This window comes from Raphanus sativus, chromosome 9, assembly GCF_000801105.2.
Source record: "Raphanus sativus cultivar WK10039 chromosome 9, ASM80110v3, whole genome shotgun sequence".
NCBI classification, from domain to species: Eukaryota; Viridiplantae; Streptophyta; class Magnoliopsida; order Brassicales; family Brassicaceae; genus Raphanus; species Raphanus sativus.
Window position 1 is genome coordinate 19,305,643 of NC_079519.1, and position 20,351 is coordinate 19,325,993.

Below are 20,351 nucleotides of genomic sequence, written 5' to 3' on the forward strand. Positions count from 1 at the left end.
TCTCATTTTTAAATTATTTATTGAAAATATCTAAATATAATGTTTTTTATCACAAATTGTTTTTCTTTTGCGGAATTCTTATTTTATTTTAATAGCGGTACGTTGGAAACGTGACATATAAATAAAAATAATCCAAAAGCTCTATAATGTATTTTTTTTTTTGTAACACAAAACTCTATAATGTATATTCTTCTTTTTATTTGGTTTTTGACAATCAGTTTGTCTTCCAATAGATTCCGTATAATATAGCACCAACATTTTTTTCTCCTTGGATCAACTAATTTTTTCCTGAGACATTTTGTTGTCTTTTTTATAGAGAAGCTAACAGTGTTTCTGCACTAATATCGACTCTTTAAGCCTGTCATGGTTTATCTTCTGTTATTTTTTTTTGCCAAAACATCATGGTTGGTTTAGCGTTTCAGTTTTTGTCGATGTCCATATTGGATATTTAATGCATTTTATTGATTCAATATATCTAAATACCTGATAAATATATCTTTGTGAAAAAAACAGAATTATTATTACACATACACAATCCTAATTCTTTGTTAGGATGAAAATTAATGCTCAATATAAGAAGTTAATTGCAGCAAATCAAGAGATTCTAACAACATATTAGTGGTGTATTGGTATGTCGATTTTTGGAAGATAAACGATTCGAATTAATAATTCATAATACTAAACTCTTGTGGCCACATGGATATATAATCATGTTTTGAGTCTCATCTGAATATTTGGACCGATGATTCATCCGTTGGATTCACTTCTTCTTATAAACTAATCTTTAACCATTTACCACCAATTTATAAATACCATTAACCATAGAGTTTAGCAAAACACACCAAATCTTTTTTATAGATTGCTTCTTTCTCTTTTTTCACCAACCTGAAATACTCTCGGATTAATAAAAAAAAACCAAGAAATTCTAAATTATTATATGTGCAAATGGAGTGAGGGAGAATCCAACGAAAAGAGGAATCTTTTTCCTCTTAGAATTTAGTATGCCCACTGCCATAATGCCACGAAGGCAGATCGAACACCTTTCATGTCCTTTTCCTACCGCTTTTCATTTATTCTCCTAAATTAATTTCCAGAATCTTTTTCTTTTCAAACATCTTCTTGCTTATTTTTCATTTCCAGGTTTATCTATTAGATATATTACATATATTCCATATGTTCCCAGTTTCATCCTAATAGGGGTGGGTGCAAGACGAGTACTTACATTTTTACGTATATTTGATACTTGTTTTGCGTAAAACGAGTAATGAATTTTTTGACTTATACTTATCTTGTCGGAAACGAGTACTTATTATTTCAAGATCTTGACCTGAGAACAATAAAACCCAAATTTTGGAGATCAAAATCCACCTCGAGAAGTCAAATACGTCGAGCTCGGGAGAATCAACCAAAACATAACAAAATAAAAGACATTAAAGGCCATCATTAAAACACCTAATCCATGCTGGAGATCACACCACCGTTATGATTCGCCGAGAAGACTTATGAAAGAAGAACGCATAAGTCTTCTCGGCGAATCATTAGCTGCAAGTTATTGGCGCTTACGTCTCAGTCAAGTTACTATTTTCACAAACCATATTTTGTATGAATTTTAGGATTCATCATTTGACGCTAGAAAAAGGGGGAGATTCATCAAAAACATTTCTCTCAGAAAACCGACGTGAGATACAAATCAACATGTCTGCCACTGATGGAACCAACAACAGTTTTCTAAAAGGATCAAACCAGGCCGGTGTAAGCGCCAATAACCTGCAGCTAGACAGCCAAGGAATTCCGATCATCGCACCATCTGACCTGCCAAAATTTGGTCCTGAAAATCTACGTTGGGGGGATTTCCGGACCAAACCGAGGCAGGTCAGATGGTGAGATGATCAAAATTCCTTAGCCATCTAGCTGCTTGTTATTGGTGCTTATTCCTGCCCAGTTTGATCCATTCAGAAAACTGTTGCTGGTTCCGTCAGTGGCAGGCATGGTGATTTGTATCTTACGTCGGTTTTCTTAGATGGAGTTTTTAATGAATCTCCATCACCTTCTAGCACCAAATGATAAATCCTAAAATTCACTCAAAATATGGTTTACGAAAGTAGTAACTTGACTGAGAAGTAATATAGAAATATTAAAACTAATCTAAGATAAACTATGGAAAACAAATGTTTATTGATGATATCAAAGATGAATAGGGTGCAAGGCAACAATATAGTTTGAATGTTAATCGGAGTATAGTTTTGCTATGGAGAATTCGGGTTCTTTGTCTTTGGTTCTTCCTTCTTCTTTATGGTCTTCTCGGCGGATCGTAACGGTGGCGTGATCTTTGGCATGGATTGGACGCTTTAATGATGGTATTTAGTGTCCTTGATTCCTTTACGCTCTGGTTGACTTTCCCAAGCTCGGCATATTTAACTTCTCGACCTCGGGGTGGGCTTTGACCTTCTTGGACCTTTGTCTATGATTGAATTTTGAGCTTTAGTGCTCTCGGGTCAGGATCTCTGATATTCGTGTTCACGCACACCAATTAACCTAATGTGCACACTACCACAATCGAATGGTATGTCGATGTAGCACTTTAGGATCGAATCCACAGAGACCAACTCTTACACTTTATTTCTATGGGGATCAAAATTAAGCTAAGACAATATGTGGTTTTGATTGATTTGGTAACGTGCGAAACAAGTAAAATAATGCAAATGTAAATTCAATTTAAAGAGAAGCCAGCCTAGGGTTACTTCATCGGGTGCTAATACTTGTGAGCCAAACAATTATTCAAGTGTTAATAAGAACAGGTCCAGAACTCGGATCATTCAAGTAGAACAGTCCACTGTCGTGGTACTGCTCTCTATGCTGATCGTTCTCACCGTCTAACTGTCGTTGAGGTGAGAAGTGATCGCAAGCAATAGAGATCAGGTCCAATAGGTTCACAGAACACCCTAATATCTACTTTCGCTGATTAGGGATGCAATGCTCATTCAAAACAGATCTAGCAACCTATTACACGGTTAATGAATAGGTTAAACCTATGATCTAACATTAAGCGGCCAGTTTAATGCAAGCAATAAGAACAATTATGAATGAAGACAATCAAATGATTCACTTATCTATGTTTAGCTCACGAAATTAACACCCTAGAACCCTAGACAAGCTAGTCGACTACTCAGCCATGACACAAGAAAAGACAAGCATCAATACTGAATAATACTGCATAAAATAACAGAAACAAGAGATAAGGTTTAGGGGTTCTTCTCTATGGAGAGAGAGATGGAGCCTTCTCCCTTTACAATAAGCAAATCCAATAATCTCAAAGTCTCCAATGGTTTCTTGTATCTAGAATGGCGTAGAAAATTAATGAGAAAACAGAAAATATGATATATCAAAGCCACATGCGGCTGGGAGAGAAAAAGAGGATAATTAGGGCAAATCCCGAGATGTTGTATTTTCCTTATTCGTCGGGAACAACCACGGGATCACTCCGTCTGCTTGTTCCGCTTGATCGGGAACAGTCATCAGACTGTTCTACGTGAAAATCACCAAACTGCACTGATTTCTACCTCTTTTGCTCCAACAGGTCCATCTCCCATCCAGTGCAACTCCAGACCTGTAATGACTCGAAAATGATTAGAAAGACTCAATAAAGACTTGAAAACCAATTAGAAAACATATATACAATGATGTATAAATGACTCGGAAGAGGCCACCTTGGAGGCTTCTCGACGTCCTTCATGTGAATGATATCAAAAATCCGAGTTGTCCCGCAGATCCTTGAGAGATTCTCCGAGTCCTTTGATTTCTCCTTCTTCTTTTGATAGGAGTCAACATAGATGATGCACCTTAGGACGTGGATCAGAACATGGGACCAGCCCAGCATGGTGATTAGGACGTCCAGCTCAGTTCAGCCGAGGTTCATCCTCCCGATCGTACCAGACAGACAGACCGAGCCGTGTACAGGATCGACCCGCGTACGTCCGGAAAGGACCTAAGGTTGGAACCACGACCAGATGACCGAACTGATCAACCCGCACGCATTCTTTCCCGACCTACTCGTCAATCTAAGGACATCAGTCAAGGCAGAACCCACTTTGATCGAGAGGAACCCGATTTAGGACACAACCTATCTCTTTTGGCACGTTTGGTTCATGTCGCACACCCGGACGGACGTACAGATGATCTGATCGACCAGTTTGATGCATTCATGGGATTTAATGATTCTAAATTCTCTAAGGCAAGGATACTTAAGCTCTCTGAAGATTTGGATCAAGTGAAGTGTTCATCTGTTCATGAAGGTTCGACGATCATCCACGCGGACAGCCCACCGTGTGTCCTTCTCCTTACCGCAATGGAACCGATCATCATGGACGCACCTAGACACTCGGATGTATCTGGACCAGTCAACATCTGAATCTGCACTTTGACTAGTCTTCCTTGTTTTTACACAAATTTGACTATCTTAGTCAACTTTATATTTCCTATGTATTGTTTTTCGTATTTTCTTTCTCTTTGACTAAAACACTATAAGTATGTAATTACCTTCACTTTGAAAGGCAATCGATTTTCTTCTTATATTTTGATTCTTTACTCTTTGTTCTTTCTTAGAACACTTCTGTTTCTTGGTGTGGTTTAGCTCCAAGTTACTTTCTGTTTCTCGTTGGACCGGTGCATCATATCCGGCAACATATCGAGGCTGTCCTTCTATTGGACCGGTGCGACAGATCCGGCAATAGATTGACTTCGGGAATATCAGCAGCCTTCCGCAACTGCTGTGCGGTCCTTCATTCCATCAGTTCTCCCTTTGGAGTTCATTTCATTACTTTACCGGCTGAGTGATCAGATTTAGGGTGTATCAATAGAGGTCTCGAGATAGACTTGAGGAAGCGTTCTTTCCGTGTTCGGGGTAGAGAGATGTGATTGTGTTAAACGATCTCAGATGGATGACATGCTTAACCTCCGATCTGGCACATTGTCTTCTTCTCGGCAGAGCCCATATGCTATTTGATTTGAGTTTCATGGCGATACACCCTTGGTGTATGACATTAAAGCCTGTGTGCGCCTTTGTCGTGAGGTTCGCCTTGATGGGGTTTAGCTTTCCGAAGGAGGTGTTCACGAATAATTACTCCTAAGATTGGCTTTACTGGTCTTATGCGTGGTTAAGTTTTTCCTAAGATTTTGCTTCGGAAATCTTCTCTCTCTGTTACTTCTTGTGACTAATTATTTTTATGATTAATTATGATTCTTGTAACATCATCTGGGTTGGGTGAACTGCAATCAGGTGGAGTATGAGTGCAAGATCCTGGATGCTTGTAAGTCGACAACTGACATGGAGAGTGAGGTTCTCCATTGTATGGATGCGCTTTAGTTAGAGCATGCTAATAATCACGAACGCCCTAAAAGACAAGCTCGAGCGCCCTAAAAGGCAAGCTCGAGCAGCTGGAAGCTAGTTCGCAGGCCAAGGATGAGAAGATTCGAGAGATTCACGGTGTTGGAACAATCCTCGAGCTACTCGCAGTGTTGGGAAAATCCTTCACTCAGATGTGCCATAATCTTCTCAGACACTTTTTGGCGATCCTAGTTAGGGCTAGAGAAGAAGGTCTTTCGTTTGGGCTCGATGAGCTTCGTCATCGGTACTTAATGAAGTGGAACAACAAGAGTCCAGGAACCTTTCACATATCTCCACGTCCCGGTCGCCACATCATTGATGGGGTTCCATACCATGACGAAAAATGGCGGAAACAATTCTTCGTCTTCAGGGTCGATCCGACGTCTATGGGAAACTTTGATTTCTCTAGACTCCCCTGATTTGGTCGGCCTCTGTTGCGACTCGGTTCCATGATCTTCTGAGCTACCTCCTATGGGCTCTTTATGTTGTGGGCCTTGCTAAATTCGTCTTCCAGTTACGGCCCGTCTTACGGCCCATATTAATTCGGCCCGATGACATGTGCTCGACCCCTTTTGGTCGAGTCCGACTTGCTTGATGGGTTTGGCTTTCGGCCCACTTACCTCGTGGTCATTTTTGGGTCCAACAGTCATCTTAAACTTGCTCAGAAAGATCAAGAGGCAAAACTTCAGAGGCTGAGTGCGTCCATGAACATGGAAATCCACAAGATAAAAAGGGCGCTCGACGGACTATGCTGGCAAAGTATAAACCTTTTTGTTACAAGGTTATGCGAGTTCTGGCTGATTGTAAGGTAGTGCAAGATAATGCTTTGTTGATGTCTCTCCTGTCCAGTCGGTCTGTTCTCCTTGATGAACTCGAAAAACAAGGCTATACATGGCTAGAAGTTTAGCAGAGTTGGAACATAATCTCAAAGATTTTCAGGAGGGTTCAATGAGATGGATATTACCTATATTGACCCCGAAAAGGACTTGAGGGTTTCCCCGGTCTCTAATGGTTCCAGCTACAGTAGCTTCTCCTTGGCGCCAGTCCCCAAGGTGGAGGCTCGTATTGCTGAGAGAGGGGGAGCTGGTCGCGATGCCGATCAGGAGATGCCTGACGTCGCTGCTGGAGCATTGACTGTTGATCAGTTTGGCTCAAACCTTTGCTCTGTCTCCACCGTGGATGTTCAAAAAGTGAAGGATTAGGTCTTCATCGGCCCTATTTTAATTAATTGTTTTTATTTTACGGATTTGGTGCCCGAGAGGGCTTTTATCCGAACAAGTGCATGTTGAAGTTTTTACCCTTAATACCTTCCTTCTTTATATTGCATTTTATCGTCTTATTTGCTTATGCTTTTGATTTTTATACTTTTCCAATGCTTTTGTTTGTGAAAGAAACCAGATGCAGGATGGCCTGGCCTATTTATAGGCCAAAATATGTGTGAATTTGGATTCAGCTTATCTCATATCGGAATTGGTATTAATTGCAAGCGAATCAGCTTATCTTGTATCCACCTGAGTGTTTTAGGATACTTAGCAATTTCCTATTTCTCAAGTGTTTTTGTGGGGACAACCCAGCTTTATGTTAAAGTATGCGTGCTTATGATCACGCAAGGCACAATGATTGGTCCTAATAGATGCTTTTCATGGGCGTGGTGTCGTTTCATCAAGGCACCTATGAGAGATGCATAAATAGATCAGACTCGGCTGGTCAGAGAGTCGATGTGAAGAGCGAGAGATTTTGAGCCGAGGGACTCTTGGTTGTGTTGAGTCTTTTGGAAAGAATTTGTTGTTCGTCTTTTCATGGAGTAGTGAGATCAGTTTAAGGTAGACCGGGCTTAGTATCTTGTAACTGATTCGAGCTCTGGAAGTTTGTTGGTTGGAAAGAATTTATTTCTTTTAATAGTTGTAAACATAATGGGTTATCTACGTACCAATAGCAGGATCAAGCCTTACCGTAGTTCACTTTATTATAAAGTAAAAAGTTTTCTGAAACCTATGTTTTTTTATCGAGCTTCTTCTACGTCGAATTTTCTTCTTCCTTATCCTCGTTTTCTTTCATCTTTTCTGCTGTCTCTATTTGAACTCTGTTTGGTTTCCTAAATAGGCACTCATTAATGTGACCCATTCTTGCCGTTTTTGACTTCCATATATCGGTTCTATGCCTCTAGCTTTTGAGATCTTGATACATTTGTAGGTTGATGGAACATATCTCTTTGCATGTATCTAGGGTGTTCCAAGGATAATGTTGTACATTTCTGAGGACTCGATAATCTTGATATCGTGTCCAACATTATTCTTCCGATGTAGGTCGGTATTTGTATGATCCCTAAATATTTTTGTGATGATCCATTGAATCCTGTAAAGCTTGTCTTGAAGGCTTTATTTCTGGGTCAGTTAGCTCTGTTTCGGTGGGATGAGATGGTGGGTGTGGTGGTAAGTCGTTGGGGCGATTTACAGGATTGAACTGCTGCAGGTCAGATGGTGGGATGATCATAATTTCTTGGCCGTCTAGCTGCGGGTTATGGTGGTTACGCTGGTTTTGCTTGATCCATTCAGAGAGCTGTTGTTGGTTCCGTCAGTGGCGGTGATCTGTATCTTACGTTGGTTTTATTAGAGGGATGTTTTTAATGAATCTCCTCCTCCTTCTAACGTCAAATCATGAATCCAAAAATTCACTCAGAAATAGGGTTTGTGAAAGTAGTAACTTGACTGAGAAGTAAGCTAGAAATAGAAAGACTAGGCTACGATCAACTATGGTAAATGGATGTTTATTGATGATATCGAAGATGAATACATGGGATGCAAGACAACAATAGTGTTTATATGTTAGTCAAAGTATTGTTTTTCTGTGGAGGATTCAGGTCCTTTGTCTTTGGTTCTTTCTTTTTCTTCTTTTATTGGTCTTCTTGGCAGATCGTAATGGTGACCTGATCTCCAGTGTGGATTGGATGTTTAATGATAGTCTTTGATACCTTTATTTTTTATGTTTTGGTTGATTTTCCCGGACTCGGCATATTAGACTCTCGAACTCGATGCGAGTTTTGACTTTCGCGGGCCTATGTTCTCTTCATGGGCTTTGTCTATGATTGAATTTTGGACTTTATTGCTCTCGGGCTCTCGAACCGGATTTGGAGCTGGATACTGGGCTCCAACAGCAAGAAAATGTAAAGTTTCTTGCATTATGTAGTTTGAGATTTTTTTATATTAATCTGTGCTTCTTTTAATATAAACCATATAATCTTTTTTGTTAGTGTGAAATAGTTGCATGATAATTTTAAGTAGGCACTGAATATTTGTGATTGTGAAGACTTTTACTGTTATTTAAATTCTGCTGCTAAAATTTTGACTATTAAATAATAATTGTTGTTTCATGAATAATGAAATAAGGAATTGTGGCTCAAAAAACCCATTTTTAGTATAGAACCTGTTATTTTAGTTTTGAGATTTATAAAGAAGATTTTTAACATGGGCTTATTTTCTTACTAGCCAATTTGTGAATTGAAATTAAGTAAGTAACATTGATTTTGATGTAATGTAGTATCTATCATTTACATCAATAATTGTCCGGTTCTACTTCTTCTTCATGTAATCATTCGGTAACTATGTGATGTTGGAGATGACATGGCCAAAATAATATACGGTGACGATCAAGCTAAAATTATTTCATTAAAAAAAACGATGCAGCCACGTAACAACTTTAGTTACCAAAGAAAATTTATTGGTAGTTAATTATGAATCCTATTATTTACAAGCACAACTTATTGAAAGATTTTTTTTATATTAATCTGTGCTTCTTTGGCCCTAATCCCCCTACCTAGACCCGGAGCCAGCCTGCGTCTGTACCTGTTAAGACCCTGGACACTCCTCCCACGGTGGATCGAACCCAGGAGCGCAACACTACCAACGACTGCGCTTAAACCAACTGAGCTGTCACATCCGTCGTAACTTATACCACATTTTTATTCACTGTATGCAGCAAAATAAGTAGATAAAAATAGAAGACATTTTAAAGAAAAAGTTGTATTCCATTTCGTACAAGTACTTGATTTGAAAGTTTAGTGTTCCATTTCTATATCACCTGAATAATAGGACACAAACCTTTTATCAACCCCTGAATAATAAATCTTATATCAATCCTATCATAACCCTTAAATACTAAATCTTAAATCTTAATATCACTAAACACTAAATCCAAATATAAATCTTAAAATCAAATAGAATGGAACAAAATAAATAGTATAATACATATTGGTAAAAATATTAAATTTATATGATTTCATGGAAAAAGTTAATGTTGACCCCAACCTCAATCCCCACATGTAAGCCGTAATCAATGTAAACCCCAAACTCAACCCATACACGGAAATATAAACCGTAATCGATGTAAATCCCAAACTTCTATAAACTAAACATAACTCATCCCTAAACCAACCATAAAAATATAAACTAAATCCTAACCACTAATCAATGTATCATACACGGATATATAAACCTTATTCCAATGTCAATTCAAATATTTCATAAACTAAATCTAAATTTCAAAATGCAAGACAGATCCATTTCCATTCTACATGAGGTATATAGAATAGACAAGGTGAAAATGTAGTTGCAATATAAAAACAATCTACCATCTTTCTCAAATGTTGCTATGCCTATGGCTTCATGAAACATGGTAATGGTTGCCTCAATATCAATTCCAACCGTCCAAAAATTAAACTCTATCAAGTAATCACTAAACCCAACAAAGAAATATAAATCCTAATTCAAGTATCACAATACGAAAGTGGTAATGCTTGCCCCAATGTTAACCCCAACTATCCATAAACTAGACCTTATCAAGTAATCATTAAATCTAACACGGGAATATAAACCCTAATTCAAATATCAAAATATGAAAGTAGTAATGTTTGCCCCATTGTCAACCTCAATCGTCCATAAATTAAATCCTAGTCACTAATCACTATACCCTATACAGAAGTATAAGCCCTAATCCAATGTCAACTCAAATATTTCATAAACTAAATCTAAATTTGTAAATGCCAAAGATTCATTTCCATTCTACATGAGGTATATAAAGTAGACAAGGTGAAAATGTAGTTTTGCAATCTAAAGACAATATACCATCTTTCTCAAATGTTGTTATACTTATGGCTTCATGGAACATGGCAATGGTTGCCCCAATGTCAATTCCAATCGTCCAAAAACTAAATTCTATCAAGTAATCACTAAACCCAATAGAGGAATATAAACCCTAATCCAAAGAAGTTGATTTTCCATTCTATTCTATGTATTTCAGATGAAATAGAAACAGGAAATATATATTTTTACAGAATAATCATGGGATATATAAACTTACATGTGTGGATGGGAGAGGCAATGACGTATTCTATGGAATAAGTGGTCAATAGTTGGTTACAACTTACAACTATTCCACATAAAAGAGTAGGAGGAAGCCACTTATGAAAAGGAATTTACCGGTTGGAGAAATGAACAATATACAGTATAACCTCTTTAAATTAATAATCGATAGATTAATATCTCAATAAATTAATATAATTTTATAGTCCCAAAATGAGTTTTTAGTTCAATTAGTATCTCGATAAATTAATAATCTTTATAAATTAATAAAAAAATATATTTTTGGTGTAGTCCCAACATTATTAGTTTATAGAGGTTTCACTGTAGTATTATTATAGGAAAATGACGCGAAATGTTATGAAAATTTCTTAGACAGTGAATTATATGTTTTTCATGGTCATGCGGCATAATTTCTCTTTTAACTTTTTAGAAGATAGAATCTAACAGGAATAAAATTGACTGTAGGAACTTTAAAACTGACATACACTTTCAAAGTTTTTTTTTTTTGTCATCAAAATACAGACTCATATTGACTCTGTACACCAAATTGGTAGCTCGGCATCTATGTGAATGACAAAAGACGATTGTTGTCTGGCACTGCGTGCTAAACGATCTGTCCTTGGTACATGAATGATCTGTGAGCTGTGGAAGCCACTTTGTAAACTCTTGATATCCTCCAGATAACTTGCAAACGCCGGCCACTCTTCTGGTTCCGAAACCATCTTCACTAACTGAGAACAATCCGTTGCAAACGTAACATACACTTTCAAAGTTTTTAAAGTCAAAACCCAATCAGGATTTTAAAAAGGAGAATTGAGAAATTGAAGAACAACCATATTAATTTCGATTTATGTAGCATAATACTTTTATACTATAATTTTTTTTTTTTGAAATTCGTTGAACATGATTTTAGAACTTAATAATTTTGTAGCATTATGGAAAAGTTGATTTTAATTTTAATAATATTCTTAATTTTCTCTAAAAAGCACAAACAAAATTCTATTTCATTCACATCGACATGAAGTTTCTGATTTGAGGAAATACTATACATACCAAAAACTTACTCCTCTCACCTCTCAAAAACAAAAAAAAAAGAAACTTTTGTTTCTCCTCCGCCGCCTCGCATTTTCACGCTGGTGTCAGAGCCTCTCTCCCCTTCAAGCTCGTTTTCCCTTTGCTCCTCTGTTTCTTTTACCTTTCGATATGTTTGAGTCCTATATCTCTTTGGAGAAACCGTCGCTAAGCTCCGCTGGTGGTGGTCTCTGAAGTCGGTAGATTTGAAAGGAATGAAAGGTTTGAAGGCCGGATGACAACAAAGGAGTTGGCGTTTAGGAGCTCCCGCGCTAGATTTGGTGGTTTTTCTTTTCTCAGGTCTAGGCATGTGAGAGACAGTGGCGTGTAGGTCGCTTTCCGAGGCCTATTCGCTAGATATTTCGTTTTCAGGGTTTCAGTGCAGTGGATCTGTCGTCTCTGCCTTTGTCTTCTCTGGCTTCTCCTGTGGTGTTTTTCGGTGGCTCGGCGGACTAGGGTTCGTCTTCGGCGTCTTTGTGATCATGTTGTTAGTAGGGTTTCAATTCCTTTGGAGCTTGAAGCAACTTCTCTTGGTTCTCGATGGGAGCGCATAGTTGGTGGGACTGTACATGCATCTGGTCAACGTCTCTCTCTCTTCCCGGCTTGGCGAAGAATAGCGTACTTTGCCCAGTTCCGACATCGACTCACTTAGGTTGATTCCGGTTGGATGATATACTCGAATTTACCTTTGATATATTCTGCAATTTCAAAGGTGCAATGAAATACTTAGGGATCAATACACAGAGACTCAGATCATTCATAATTGCCTTATTCCTTAAAGAAAAAATGGATATGAAGACTTCTTAGGTATGACCTCTTAGGTAGGACCGCTCATTTTTTTTACATTAATCTTTGTTTTGTTGGTTGTTCTATTCCAAACTGGTTATCCAGACTACTTCAATCTTGAATAAAAAATAACTTTTTTTGATGTAAAAAATTTAAAGATTCATTAATACGTTCACAGTATGAGATCTAGATTTTGAGTCCTAGAACAAAAACAATTTATGTAGATTATTAAAAAGAAAAACATGTTTAAAGGAGTACTACGAGGTGTGAATCTCATATGAAAACTCATAGTGGTATACTTTAACATGAATCTTCATAAAGTATATAGAAATATCAGCTATAACATCACATATAAAATAACATAATTAATCAACATTAGAGTAAGATTTTAGTTGTTTCCTTACTACTAGCATTTCCTTATATTGATCAAATTCTTATTTCTTAATTTTACCCAAAATAGGTATATTAAGATTAGGTCTATTTTATAAAATTTTATTATATTTTTGGATGAGAAAATAAATATTTGGTCAAACTGAGCGAGTCTAATGCATCACATGTCAAATAAGTAAAACAAAAATCTGGAATTATGCAAAACCACATCTCTTTTAATCGAAATTAAAGGAGGTAAATAGCTTTAAATAGATATTTTATTATGTGGGATACATTCCACTTTTTTAAATATACATACTTTCTTGTTTCCTTTTTATTTTTTGAAACAAAATCAACTTTATGATAAAAGAAGCACAATCAATTAATTTATATCACTAACGATGAGAAAAACATTTATATTTTCGTATAATGTATTGAGTATTCTCGTCCTTCTTGTACTAGGTTTGTAATTGTGTTTGATTTTTTTTTCTTTTTGAGCCATGTTTATAATTTTGTTATATACCTATACACTTGTTCCTAAAAGAAATAAATTGGAATTTTTTTATTTCTGTTTTTTTCTTCGCTGCAGCATATTACTTTAGTAATTAATAAACTCAGTTGTTATAGATATTTTGTTATAGTTCATTTTCACTCTGAAATTGCATAATATCGGATTTATCTCATATACGAAATGTCCATACTAGACCTATAAAATTGAACTACCATATTTTTGTAGTAGAACTAGGAAACCGATTTCAAAAAGGCATTTTGTGTTATTTCTTCACTTATTTTCTTATTTATTAATACATATATGGCTTGTAGATGGTCCTGTATTATGAATATCTTTTTTTTTTTCTGAATTGATTCAACAAACTATTTTTGATCAATATATAATTCAATTTTTTCCCAAGTAAATTAATATGTAAAACGATAAACTTTTGTGTAAGAAATAACATTGATCTATCATTTTACATCTAAATTTACATGATATGTTTAGGTCATCTTTATATAAGATTAGTCACAATTTTAGTATGTCTAAGAAATAATCAGTGAGTTTCGGAAATAAAATAATTATTATTTTGGAATATTTTATTAATATGTAAGAGATTTGTCAAACCATTTACTTTCACATACAAAAAATACTGTTATTTTCATTACATAAACTGAGATATATATTTTATACATAACAGTAGCTGGGACGATGGAAAATATAGGGCAGGGGAGTGAAAAAGAAGTACATTTGTGTATGGTAATTCTAAATAACGAAAAACCTGGAAAATGTGTCAAGGCAGATTGTAAATCTACTTGTAAGAAGCAGACGCAAGGGAAACATCAAATAACGACTAGTTGCGTCGCAACCAAGTGCTTGTGCTTTGTCCGTTGTCCATTGTCTTAACGTTTTGTATACTGACAACAAAATTCTGATTATATTTATACTCCTTACATTTGAAAAAGAATGTTATTTTAAAATTTAATTTTTGTTTTACAAAAAGTGTCATTTTACATTGTAACGCAGAATTCGTTTTAGCTCTACTATTTTAGTCTATATTCAAAAATGCTCTTTTTAGCTCTATTATTTTAGTCTCTATTTAGGCGTCCAACTAAGCGATTTTGCCATAATAAGTCAACAAAATCGTTAACCAATTACTCGGCCCAATAAGCCGACTAATCGGTCCATTGAGCGACTAATCGGCCAAATTAAATAGGCCTAAATGACATAACTATAAGGTATTTTATTAGGCCTCACAGAATATCCGAAGCCCATAACCCTTAAAGTCTCCATAGTATGTATGCTCTATAGAGTAAGATTTTGTCCCTCTTTTCTTCTGTAAGAGATGTGGGACTTTGTCCATGAGTAACTAATAATGCGAAAATAAATAAATGGCAATCAGGGGAGTCCAACCCGGGTTCTTCTGAATAATAACAAGTTACTCGGCCATTAGGAGACTGTGAATTATTTGCTCTATAAAGCATATATTAGTATATAATAAACGTAGTTTCTGATTAGTTAGTGTTTCAATTGTATGATATTCATTTTTGCTAACAATTAACTATTACATTCTAATATATTTATATTATATATTTAATTTAAACATTATATATAATAAAATAAAATACACCCCGATTAACCCCTAATTTTTTAGTAACTCTCTAGGTCCAGTATTGCCGCCCAACTAGCGCCTATCGTAGTTTCGAACAGATATTTTAGTGTAATAGTTAGTGAAAATACTTAGTGTATGGAAAAAATAAAATTTAAATGATTTATTTATAAAGAAAAAACTTGATTTACTAATGTGAAAAACTTTTAAATGACACTTTAGTGAAACAAAGAAAATAACAAATTATGAAGGATTAGCGATATAATAATCAAATAAATTGTTAAATTTTGTTATTATCAAATTATGATATATAATGAAATATAATCATCCTAATGTGTTGTAATATTTAGGGAAAAAACAAAATCCGTCATATCGAGATCAAGAACCAAGATTGCAAGTTAGTGAGAAAAAAGTTTCAAAAGGTTCATGTTGAAATAACATGTCTGCATATGCCGCTTTTAACTCAGAAGACTGTGCAAAAAGTTATACGGAAATAGTTGTTAATGTAAGATAAACAAGCTACGCTATGTAGAACACACAGTAGTACAGGGTTATTCAATTCCAAGAAATACGACTATATTTATTCTTTCAAAAGCTCTTACACGTTCTTCTTAAAAGCAATAAATCAAACAAGCTCAAGACAAACCTCGACTTGTTTGCTAGTCAACTTGTTCAGAGATCTAAGACAGACTCTGAACCACCTAAGCTCTTAACCCCTAGATGCTTTGCTTCTCCTTCTTAGGACGTACAAAACTCTCTATTGCTAAAAGCTCTCCCTGTGTGTTAACCGGCAACACATTGCCAACGCTTCCTTTATATATCTTTCAGGAAGCCCTAGATCTAATCTATCTACCCAATGGAAACTTTCCATTTCTTCTACTTCAGCGAATAAGCCAATCTTCCTTTTCTTTTTAGATCGATTGCTTCTTCTTCAAGTCTTCCTTTAATGTCCCTCTTCATTAAATCTTCTTTTAATGCATCGGTCTTGATACGTGCTTCTCACGAACCACCTCTCTGATGTAGTAGTTCATGTCACACTTCATGAACTACTTCAGCTCTGCTACAGCATCGTCTTCCCATACACCTTCAATCTCCCCCTTTTTAATTCGTCGTCTCACAAGTACCTGAGATAGAAGACAAGAACCAACCACACACAACAGCACCAGTATATATGTCTAAACGTTAATCCAACCAACTCAAGACAATTAAGAACATACTTATATTATCCTAAAACCGGGTTTAAGCAAAGTAATACATAATATCAAAAGATAGCATATGCAAATGCTCCCCCATAATCTTAGCCAGTCTGAAAACATGGATAACAATGAATTGCAACAAGTGGTGCAATTGAAATAACATAGACATGAAAACAAAGCAACAAAACACAGCTCCCCCACAATCTTGGTCTTCTACATCCTAGTCTTCTTCTTCTCCCCCTGCTTGTGAGCACACGGATTAAAAACACCAAGAAAAATACCTCACATATTCATAAGGATAGGGATACTAACCTGCTACAGCACTCTGAAGATCCTGAACTATCTCAGCTAGCGCTTGAAGGGCTCGTGTTGTGTCCTGTAGTGCCACTTGCAAATCAACACGACTGAGTGGTCCTTGAGGGATGGCAACTGATCCAAGTTCATAAAGGGATACACGACGTGGTGCAGTTCTGGAGCTTGGTGTAGCAGTTCGTGGAACAGGGATCGGAGCAGGAGATGCCTGACGGGTTGTCCTTGCAGAGCTTCTCTTTGGTTCAGCTTTAGCTGGTCCCTTTCCTTTTGCCAGTCTCTGCTCATAGATCTCGCCCACTCGTTTATCCTTCTTGTAGAGAACCGGACGTTGGAGCTTGTCACTAGGATAGGATGGAACCGCCTGCTGACTTTGAAGAAGTGCCATGATCAAGCGAGGGAAGATCAACCAGCGGGCATCATTGACTTGAATCACTCCAAGATTAAGAATCTGTCTGAACATCATCTTCCCCAAATCAACACGGACTCCATGAGCCATCTTGTAGATCAGTCTTGCTCTCTCAAGTGAGACATATGTCTTGTGAGTCGAGGGAATCCAGTTGTATGCAGCTATGATCATCAAGGCCCCGTAGCATGGAGTAAGGTCCGCTGTAGTGAGACCATCCCATTCTGTCTTTGTATCTCCGGTGATGAAAGAAGCTAACTCAGTTACCGAGATATCATCCAACGTTGCGGCTTCCTCCTCTTCTTCCTCAGTAAGTGGTTCCCAATCTATGGCATTATTGAGGTGCGCAGGTGAGAACTTGTACTCTTGTCCCCGTACAGAGACAACCACTTCATCAACATCCGCTTCAGCTTTAGTACTCGGCAGACCTGCATAGAACTCAGCTACAACTTGCTCAACATACACTGCAAGATTCGAGACAGTTGATTCCATAGATCCTTTCTTGATAACGGCCAAGTAACCCCCACTGATCAGCTTCCTTCAGATCCACCGAACGCTCAGCAAGTACCTTACGCTTAAGGAACTGATCATACCTTTTCTTGATGAGAGGAGGCATTGGTTCAGCACTTTTATCACCAGACCTTCTCGATCTCAGCTGAGGCGAGGCTCCTGCTTCCTTAGCCAAATATGGAGACTTGGTTGCATCTTCTGGTGTGAGAAACTGAGATTGAGTTGGTGTACTAGACTCCCCTGTCTTTCTCTGTTTCCCAGAGCGCAACCCTAATCTCTTCAGCACCCGTTTCTTCCTCCTTTCCTTCTGGGAAGCTTCATCTGATTCAGAACCCACAGTAACAGCATCATCCTTGGGTTCATCGTCCACTTTCTTGGCTGAATCAGACTCAGCTTCACTTAGCTCCTTCTCAACTTCAATGATCGCCAGAGGTAGAGCAGATTCATCCTTTTCTTCTGGTGATTTAGCAGTGACCGGAACATCTTGAATGGCAGCACCAGTGGATCCGATTTGCGGTTGCGGATCTGCTTCAGGAACCTTCACAGATGGCTCCTCTCCAAGACCTGGAGTCCTTTCATCGCTCTCCTCTGAAGGGGCTTTCTCATTAGCGGTATTGAATGAGTCAAGCTCCTCGGTGACCTCAGGGAGTGCATCGGAGACGGGCATATCGTTTCTCGGTGGAGGCGATTCAGGTTCGCCATCAGCGAGTAACCTTTGACTTCCTTCAGCCTCTGCATGCTTTTCTTCCTTGGATGATTCGGCTTGTTGAGCTGATTTCTTTCCTTTCCCCATGATAGATGTCAGTTTCTGTGTGAGAATCGTGTGAGAGGTGAAGAGAGGCTGCGAGATTGAGCTTCTTAAGCACGATGGAGATTTTCTAGGGCTTGTTCCCCACTACTTCCCTTAACGGAATAAAACTGAATCAACTTTTTCTGATATTGCAGATCTGGTCCCTGACTTTTTATCCTCTCCTTTGCATGCCTACAACATTTTAATTTCTCTCATCCAAACACACAAACATTAGGCACATTCGTGAATTATTAATGTATCATCAGACTTTCAAGATAGTAATAAAACACAAGTCACAACTCACAATTGGCTGAATCAAGATTACTATAAAACATTAGATCAATTCAGTTCAGTTACCATTTGTGTGAAGTGCTTCACGAGTTGCCTCAGTGCGTGATTCAAGCTGCACATATAACTCTTCCTAGATCTTATATTCTGGTGCAGCCGATTGTCTTTTTATGGCTAGCTTTCACATTGATATGCCTTCATCAATGCTGCCGGTTTTCATTCTTTATTCTCGTGCTGTGAAACCCCTGTTGTTTCCCATCATGAATCTATCAAAAATTTTTTTTATTTTCTGAGCATCTTTCTGTATCATTGCTGGCTCTTTTTATTGAGAGGGGGGGGGCCACAGATTGACGTGAAACCTGTACCATTACAACATTGACGGCATATCAAGCAGCTCTTTTCCACAGCGTTCTCGGGTTCCAAAACCAATCTGAATCATATGTACATCCCGAATCAGCACCTGCACTATTCTCTGCACAACTTGACTCAACAATCAAGATTACACACACCAATTGCATTTCTTAATGTGATAAATCGATTAAATTCAAGAGATTTAGTGAATATATCAGCCAACTGCAAATCAGTAACTACATGTTCGATTACTACCTGATTGTCTTCAACTAATTCTCTGATGAAGTGGTGCCTTATGTCAATGTGCTTCGTCCTTGAATGTTGGACCGGATTCCTCGAGATATCAATTGCACTTTTGTTGTCACAATACACAAGAAAGGGACCCGATTGCATTCCATAATCAGCTGACATCTGCTTCATCCAGATAAGTTGTGAGCAACAGCTACCCATGGCAATATATTCTGCTTCCGCCGTAGAGAGTGATACAGAGTTCTGCTTCTTGCTCAGCCACGAGATAAGATTGTTTCCAAGAAAGAAACATCCTCCACTGGTACTCTTTCTATCATCAGCACATCCTGCCCAATCAGCATCACAGTATCCCACCAAGTTCTTGTTGGAATTCTTCGAGTAATACACGCCCAAGCTCTCTGTTCCTTTGACGTACTTGATGATCCTCTTAACTGCATTCAGGTGTGATACCTTTGGCTTAGCTTGATATCGTGCACACACACCGACACTGAATGACAAATCCGGTCGACTCGCAGTTAAGTACAATAGACTGCCAATCATCCCTCGATAGAGCTTGACATCCACATCTTCTCCTGCTTCATCTCGTGCCAGCTTCAGTGATGTACTCATGGGTGTCTTAGACACTTTGGAGTTCTCCATACCAAATCGCTTTACCAAACTGTTAGCGTATGCACTCTGAGATATGAAGACACCTTTCTCTGACTGAGACACTTGAAGTCCAAGAAAGTACTTCAGTTCACCACACATGCTCATCTCAAACTCTTGAGTCATATTCTGAACAAACTCATCCACCAGCTTCTGTGACGTGCCTCCAAAGATAATGTCATCCACATAGATTTGAACAATGATTATCTCTTTTCCAACTTCCTTGAAGAACAGCGTCTTGTCTATACTCCCTCTGATATACTCCGCTTCTAACAGAAACCTTGTGAGTCGTTCATACCATGCACGCGGTGCTTGCTTCAACCCATATAATGCTTTCTTCAGTCGATACACATAATCATGATGCACTGGGTCCTCAAATCCCTTTGGCTGCTCAACATAGACTTCCTCCTGAAGGACTCCATTGAGGAAAGCACTTTTCACATCCATTTGATGCACTTTGAAATTCAGAATGCACGCCATTCCCAGAAATAACCGAATGGATTCCAATCTTGCAACTGGGGCAAAGGTTTCTTCAAAGTCTA

The 20,351-nt window shown here is 37.7% G+C and overlaps 1 protein-coding gene and 1 long non-coding RNA gene across 2 annotated transcripts; both read right to left on the reverse strand.

The window, feature by feature from the left end:
• Window positions 1–15,624: 15,624 nt before the first annotated feature.
• Window positions 15,625–16,663, reverse strand: LOC130499544 (uncharacterized). The gene is made up of 2 exons (XR_008938414.1): window positions 16,574–16,663; window positions 15,625–16,501 (listed from the first exon to the last, which is right to left on the reverse strand). It is a non-coding gene; the product is annotated as an uncharacterized LOC130499544 (long non-coding RNA).
• Window positions 16,664–16,701: 38 nt separating this feature from the next.
• LOC130500136 (uncharacterized) lies at window positions 16,702–18,279 on the reverse strand. Its single transcript, XM_056994863.1, has 3 exons — window positions 17,570–18,279; window positions 16,782–17,514; window positions 16,702–16,731 (listed from the first exon to the last, which is right to left on the reverse strand). The coding sequence occupies exons 1-3, from the start codon at window positions 18,277–18,279 to the stop codon at window positions 16,702–16,704; spliced, it is 1,473 nt and encodes a 490-aa protein (XP_056850843.1).
• Between the last annotated feature and the right edge of the window lie 2,072 nt (window positions 18,280–20,351).

What these genes read in the sequence shown, in the direction of transcription:
- LOC130500136 (XM_056994863.1), bottom strand. Translation starts at nt 18,279, where the DNA reads ATGGGGAAAGGAAAGAAATCAGCTCAACAAGCCGAATCATCCAAGGAA. An exon ending in CCTCCTCTCATCAAGAAAAG is followed by an intron (nt 17,515 to 17,569) that starts GTATGATCAGTT and finishes GTGGATCTGAAG; the next exon opens with GAAGCTGATCAGTGGGGGTT. An exon ending in CTGCAAGGACAACCCGTCAG is followed by an intron (nt 16,732 to 16,781) that starts GCATCTCCTGCT and finishes ACCAAGCTCCAG; the next exon opens with AACTGCACCACGTCGTGTAT.